The 6859-nt window shown below is 60.8% G+C and overlaps 1 protein-coding gene across 2 annotated transcripts; it reads left to right on the top strand.

Moving 5' to 3' along the window:
• The first annotated feature begins 2617 nt into the window (after nt 1-2617).
• Nucleotides 2618-6859, top strand: CBX8 (chromobox 8). 2 transcript variants are annotated; one of them, XM_027889838.1, is made up of 5 exons: nt 2618-2735; nt 3107-3150; nt 3329-3394; nt 3493-3559; nt 3723-6859. In XM_027889838.1, exons 1-5 carry the CDS (start codon nt 2667-2669, stop codon nt 4545-4547), a joined length of 1071 nt encoding a protein of 356 aa, XP_027745639.1. In that variant the 5' UTR covers nt 2618-2666; the 3' UTR covers nt 4548-6859. The 2 variants fall into 2 exon arrangements, with proteins under 2 accessions (XP_027745639.1, XP_027745638.1); XM_027889837.1 differs by having other exon boundaries at nt 3469-3559.

The following is a 6859-nucleotide window of genomic DNA, read 5'->3' as shown; positions in this document are numbered from 1 at the left end:
GGGGCTCCGAGGCGCGCTGTACGCTACCCGTCGGTACCCGGGCAGCAGGATGCCTTTCCCGGGTCCCGAGGGCTACCCCGGTCGCGGGGTCGGTTCGGGGACGGGCAAGCGCTGGGGCTCTGCCGGCAGGCGACTTGCTCTGCCCCCGTTCTCCCCGGTGGTCCCACTGTGGGGGCCGTGCTCGGGTCGCCCACGAGAAGGGTTGTGGACATAGTGGCATGAACGGATAGACGAGGGGCATCGGCACCCTCGGCCACCCAGGGAACGGGGTCGGGAGCTGGGCTGGATCCTAACGCCCTGCCGCGGGTGGCCGTGGGGCGGAGCAGCTTCTGAAGCACGGTCACTGCAGTGCACGGGAGGCGCGGGGGAATGCCTGGCTGCAGCGCGGGGATCGATGGTGCCGGTGTTGGTTTGGAGCCAGGTCCGCCCCGCCGCTCCAGGCTCAGCCGCGCTCGGACACCCGTGCTCGCTCCACCGCCCCACGCGCGACACTGGGAGGGGCGGCAGCCCCTCGGTTTCGTTGCAAAACTCGTGGCCGTGGAAAACCCCGCACAGCGAGAAACGAGGAGGGAGCCGGGAACTCTGCTCTGCAGCGGCCCGCTGAGCCCCGAGGAATTCATCTCACGAGTGCGTGTTGGAGGAGTGGAGACTCGGCAGCCGAGAGGTGGGTTTGGGGTCAAACGGGCAGAAATGGGGTTTGCCTCGCCGGCACACGTCCTCGCCGGGCCGAAGCTGTCCCCGAGTCGGCACCGAGCCCGGTACCCACAGACCGGGCCGCTGTCTGCGTGGGCAGTGGAGGCGCGGGGGCGAGTGACCCCCCTCGGCCGAGAGCCCGTGGGGTGCCCAGGCAGCCCCTGCCGCTGACCTCGGGAGCCTGGAGGGTGGCCCGTGCCCCGGCTCCGCTGCTGCTTCCGTGGGCCCGACCGGGCAGGAGGGACCCCCGCAGCGCCGGCCCCGGGCGAGGGGGTCCCCGCACTCCCTCCCGCAGCGGGAGGAACTGCCCGGCGGAGCCGAGGACGGTCCCACTCGCCGCTGCCTCATCCCGCGGCGCCGGGACAGCTCCGTCCCGCGTCTCCTTCCGAGCCAAGACCCCCACGAGCGGCAGCAGTCCCGGACCCGACCCACGCACGCACCGGGGCTCTGGCTGGTTCCCACGCTGCATCCATGCCGATTCATGAGTCACCCCGCAAATAGCCTTAATTAACAAAGAGTAATTCGACATCAACGAAAAACTTCTAGGGACGCAGCTCGCCGTGGTCCGGGAGAGCACGGGGGTTGCTCTCCCCCCCGGCCCCGCCAAGCCACTCAAAACCCTCGTAGCGGGGAGGCTCCCGTGACGGCGGGGTTACAAGCGTGGTGTGGGAGTCCACGGGAGCCGTGGAATGGGAATCTCCTGCCTCCTTCTGTGAGTACAGTTTCACCTCGGCCGGGGGAGGTGGCGGGAGGGATCTACCCACCGAGACCGACCCACGACCTCCCGAGTCCCGTGTGGGGCCGTGGGGGTCCCCTTGTCAATGCTCCCCGCGGGGTCCCAGAGCCCCACGCGTGTCCGCCGTTGGAGATCCCTGCCCTCCCGGGTGACGCGGCGGCAGGGAGGATGCCCTCGAGAAACAATGCTCCTCGAGGTTCCTGCTGCCGGTCCGACGGACTCCGGGGCCCGGGGCTCCCCCATAGCCGTGGGCTCATTTATCGGAAGGCAGGCGCAGCTGGATCTCCGGGGCCACTCTCGCCGTGATTCCCCCACGCGGCCGCCGAGACCCGCTGCTCCTTGGTTTGGAGCTCCTTAGGGAAGGGGAGAAGGAGGCAGGAAGGGGGGGCAGGTCCACGAGAGGTCTTGTCAAGCGTGGAAGGGGCAGTAGGAGCCCACTCAGCACCGCGAGTGGTGCTGCGGGTCCCGCCCTCGGGGCAGCACCCACCCGCAGCGCTGTCCACGGACACGAAAACCGCTTCACTCAGCGGGAATGGGCTGAAGGGCTGCCCGGCCCCCCCGGGCCCTCCCTCTGAACGGCGCGGGGGGCAAATTTTGACCCTGCCCGCTTGCGGGCGAAAACTGGTCCCATGAGACTTCCGTTCCACAGAGGCTGCACCCATTTCCCCCGACTCGCCTCCCTGACACGCGTGTCTCGTTCTTCAGTGGCCGCCTCGGGGAGAAGGTGATGGTTCTCGTGCGGGACGCAGTGAGGCGGGATGAAAGGCAGAGTCGTTGAGGGGGGCCCATGGGGGCCCGCTACCGGCTCGCAGCCTCGCAGTGCCACCCGCGTTCCCACCAGTTTACTGACAGGTAACGCGGGAGATGGACCAAACTCTGCGGGTCCCACATTCCGCCCCGTCCCCGGGGCTGCGGGAACCCCTCCCGCCCCGTCCCGCTGCCGCGATCCCCCTTTGTGCTCCGCGTCCCTTCCCGCTCCCCCGGGGCCGCCCCCCCGAGCGGGGCGTGTCCCGGGGCGTGTCCCGGGGCGTGTCCCCCGCGGGCCCCTCCCCGCGGCCATCGGGACGCTCCGCACGTCGGCGGGCGGGGCGCGGCGGGGCCAATGCGGCGCGGGCGGAATATTCCACCCGGCTCCGGCGGCGGCGGGCGCGGGGGGGCCTCGGTGACGTCAGCGGGCGGAGTATTATGGTCTGGGCTGCGCCGGGGCCGCCCCTGCGCTGCGAGCGGCCGCGTAAACATGGAGCTCTCGGCCGTCGGGGAGCGCGTCTTCGCGGCCGAGGCCCTGCTCAAGCGCCGCATCCGCAAAGTAGGTGCCCCCCCGCGCCCCCCCCCGCGCCGCGCCCCCGGTCCCCCCCCCCCGCGCCCCGGTCCCGGCCCGCTGCGGGCGGCTCTGTCTCCCTCCGCCGCGGGGCGGGCTCCGCTCCGCCGCTCCCGCCCTCCGCGCCCCGCGCGTGGAGGGGTTTGTGTTAAACCCGCGCCCTGGTGGGGGGGTGTGTGTGTGTGCTGTGTTAAATCTGCCTTATTTTTCATTGTTGCATCCCCCCCCCCTCCCGGCGGCCCCCTCCCCCCCGTGTTCCGCTCCCTGCGTGGGGCGTTGCGGGGGGACCTTTGTTGCGGGGCGGTTTTATCGCGGTCTTCGCTCCACATGTATTTATTTTCCTCGCTTCCCATCCGCAGGGCCGCATGGAATATCTGGTCAAATGGAAGGGCTGGTCGCAGAAGTAAGTCGCCGTGGGGCGGTGGGGCCTGCAGCAGGGTCCGGGGGGATGCTGGCTGCACCCCCCTCCCCCTTTGTGCCAGAATGCCAACTGGGTCCCTCCTTTTATGCCCCTGTTTTTTTATTTATCTTGTCCCTTCATGGCTCTCCTCATGCTCTTCCCTCTCTCCATGTCCCCCCAGGTACAGCACTTGGGAACCCGAGGAAAACATCCTGGATGCCCGGCTGCTTGCAGCCTTCGAGGAGAGGTACAAGGCCTTTACGAGCTGTAGCAGTTGTGCTTGTAAATATGTTGCTGTCTTGTAGCTATGCTGAATTGAAGCTTTGGTTCTTTTAACACCTCTAGGGAGCGAGAAATGGAGCTTTACGGGCCCAAAAAGCGCGGCCCCAAGCCCAAAACCTTCCTGCTAAAGGTAAGGAGGCTGGAGCCCACACGCCAGGGCTGCGTGCCGGAGCGGGGGGCTCTCTCGGGCCCCTTTGGAGGATGCTCCCCTCAAAGGTGGCCTCTTGTAAGTTGTAATTACGCAGCCGGATGGCAGGATAATAAAGTCACCGGGTGATTTATCTTCTTTGCAGGCCCAGGCAAAAGCCAAAGCCAAAACCTATGAATTCCGCAGTGACTCTTCCAGGGGGATCCGGGTGCCATATCCCGGCAGGTCCCCCCAGGAGCTGGGCTCCACGTCCCGGGCTAGGGAAGGACTGAGAAACATAGCCTTGGCCCCCCAGGGCAGCTCCAGCACCAGCACCCCCAAGGGAGACAGCATCCGGGACCGGGTGATCCGCGTGGAGGAGAAACCTGGGGAGACCCCCAAAAAGAGAGGCCCGAAGCCCAGGAAGGAGCTTTACAAGGACCTGGCAGAGACTCTGGATGCCTCCAAGAGGAAACTGGGGGACCCGGGGGACAAGGTGGGGGACTACCTGAAGGCCAGGAAGATGGAGGAGGCGGCGACGGGGGCGGCCAAGTTTGGCTCGGGACACAGCGTGATCCAGCTGGCCCGGCGGCAGGAGCCCGACCTGCCCAGCGCCCTGCCCGGCCCCAACCGCGCCGAGGCGGGCGCCGAGACCTTCCCCCCGCGCCTGGCCAAGCACCGCGCGGACTTTCTGGACCCCAAGGGGCAGGGGGGGCTGGACCCCGGCGGGCCCAAGCTCCTGCACAGCGCGGTGAGCCCGGGCAGCGTGGGCAGCCTGTACCGCGACAGCGTGGGGGGCCCGGCGGGGCGACCCTCCCTCATCGCCAGGATCCCCGTCTCCAGGATCCTGGGGGACCCCGAGGAGGAGTCCTGGAGCCCCTCTCTCAACAACCTGGAGAAGGTGGTGGTAACTGATGTGACCTCTAACTTTTTGACCGTCACCATCAAGGAGAGCAGCACGGACCAAGGATTCTTTAAGGAGAAGCGATGAGTTTGGTGGAGGTGGTGCTGGGGTTTTCTTCAGTCAGATCCAGACAAAAGCTTGGTTAGAGCTTGGTGGGCCTCTCTTTTTTTTTTTTATTCGTTTTTTTTTCCTTTAAAATTTTTTTCTTTTTTTTTTTTCTTTTGTTTTTGGTCCTGGAGAGAATTTAGAAACTGTCCTAAATTCATTAACTCATTCTTTTGTTTTTGTTTGAGTTTTTTTTTTTGTCACGTCTTACATTTCGTTGGAAAGATTATCTCTAGAGTTATATTTTCTATTAGATGTAAATATGTTATTTAAGAAAAAATGCTTATATATATCTATATATATATATTTCAACTCTGAGTTGTTTTATTTAAATGGAGACAACAGTGACTGCTCAGTTGCTCCTTGAAAGGACAATAAAACTGAGAACTAACGAGTTCACGCATCTGCCACAGGAGCCGGTGTACATAACGGTGTTCATAGCTAAGTATGTGCTGGGTTTTTTTAACTATTATTTTTCATATGATGCTATGGATGGTGGAGGGGGACGTGTTGCTCCCTCGGAGGGCCAAGTGCCCGGATTTCTTGATCGTGATTTAAGGTGTTGCTTGTACAATCAAGTGTGCTGTGTCCAGAACTGTTGCCCTTGACAGTTGACGTGAGCACTTGAATTCACAGTGTTGTTGGGGATGGGGCGTTTCCAGTCTAACAAAAAAAGTAATGTTGCTACAAAGTCGGGGCGGGGAAAAGCAGAAATCCATAAAAAGGCTAAAAGTATTGGAGTATTAACTTGAATTCCCTTTTCTTGCGGAGGAGAGGAGGTCTGTGTGTGTAAGGTTCCTGAGGGGTGATACTGAAATGCACTTTAATAGAGTTGTCGTAGCAGTTGTGGGAGATGGGACTGAGCTGAGAATCTGTTTTCATTTTGTCTGGTCACTTGATTCTGTTCCCCCACCCACTCAAAACAAAAAAGCCCCCATCAAAACCCCCCTCTGTTTACATTCCTGAAATGCCAGAGAGGTTGGGGAGGGAGCATCTCACTGCCCATATTTAGTTACTTTATTCTGCTATAGAAAGTGATTATTATTATTATTATTATTATTTTTATTCCCAATCACAGTTTACTTCAGACTGTTGCAAGACTCCCGATAAAGTGTTTTGAAATACCCACATCCCTGACAAATCCCAGAGCCACCTTTATGCATTCAGAGACAATAAATATTCCCTTTCCTTATGCTGGTTAAACAATAGCCAAGAGGCAAAATATTCCCGTGTGGAGCAGCCCCGCCAGCTTGGATGGATTTTTTGCTGGATTTGCCTGTGGGATTCCTCCCGGAACTGGGATTCTCCCCCAGCTGGGGCAGGAAGGGTCTCATGGCCCTGGACGAGGTGCAGCAGTTTCCCTGCTGGTGGGGGTGCAGCCCCCGCTCTGTTGCTCCCCCAGCTCGGCCACAGCGTGGCACAGAGGGGAGAGTGGGACCCTGCCCGGGGTGTGGTTTGGCTGAGGTGGAGCAGGCGGCCCTGTCCCGACACCTTGCTCTGGGCATCGGTCAGATGGGAAGCACAAACCTGGCAGCGCCCGAGGGCTGAACTGGGCCAGGTTCCCCTTGTCCCTGGGCTCCCAGAGGCCCCTGGCTCAGGGAGCTCACAGGGAGTGACCACCAGGGAGCCTGAGAGTGGGGAAGGGGCTGGGCAAGGGCCACCCCTTCACTCTGGGGCGCATCGGCAGCTCCACCTTGTCCGGTTGCCTTCCTCATCCTTTCGGGACCCATGAGGTGCCTGACAGGAGGATGCTGGGTTGGCTGTACAAAGGGAGCCCTAGGGTCTGAGAATTCAGTTTGCTTTTTCTTTCTTTCTTTCTTTCTTTTTTTTTTTTTTTCTTTTTTAAGGCATATTTTGTAAAATTGAGATTTTTAACTCGGTTTGTACGAAGAGGCAAGGTGCTGCCAGTGCCGACATGGGGCGTGGGTGGTGTTGGAGGATGATGAGGGGATTGAGCTACCTGTCCTCCCGCTGCCCCCAAAGCCGGAGGATCCTTCCTTTTGCAGAGCCTGGAGCTGCTCCTGCCCCGTGTCCGTGTGTGTCCCGACACAGCTGGAGCAAACCGTACCTGTGGGTGTATCTGTGTGTCTGTACATAGCGACGTGTATCCCGCGTGTGTGTGCGTGCAGGGGTGTGCGTGTGTGAATTATTTAAATCTAAGACTTGTACAAAAACGATTTGGCTAAATCTCAGTCTCAGAAGTGAAGCTTAACTACGTGTCTTCTGCCAGCCGTGAATGTCCATATGAGACCTGCTTTTTATGTCGGTTTAAATATATACTTTGTAAATAGAAA

The sequence above is a fragment of the Empidonax traillii genome, unplaced genomic scaffold, assembly GCF_003031625.1.
Source record: "Empidonax traillii isolate 1590-97213 ecotype Southwest subspecies unplaced genomic scaffold, ASM303162v1 scaffold272:size679582, whole genome shotgun sequence".
In the NCBI taxonomy this organism is placed as follows: Eukaryota; Metazoa; Chordata; class Aves; order Passeriformes; family Tyrannidae; genus Empidonax; species Empidonax traillii.
Note: the sequence above shows the minus strand (reverse complement) of the source record. Positions and strands in the feature narration are given on the sequence as shown.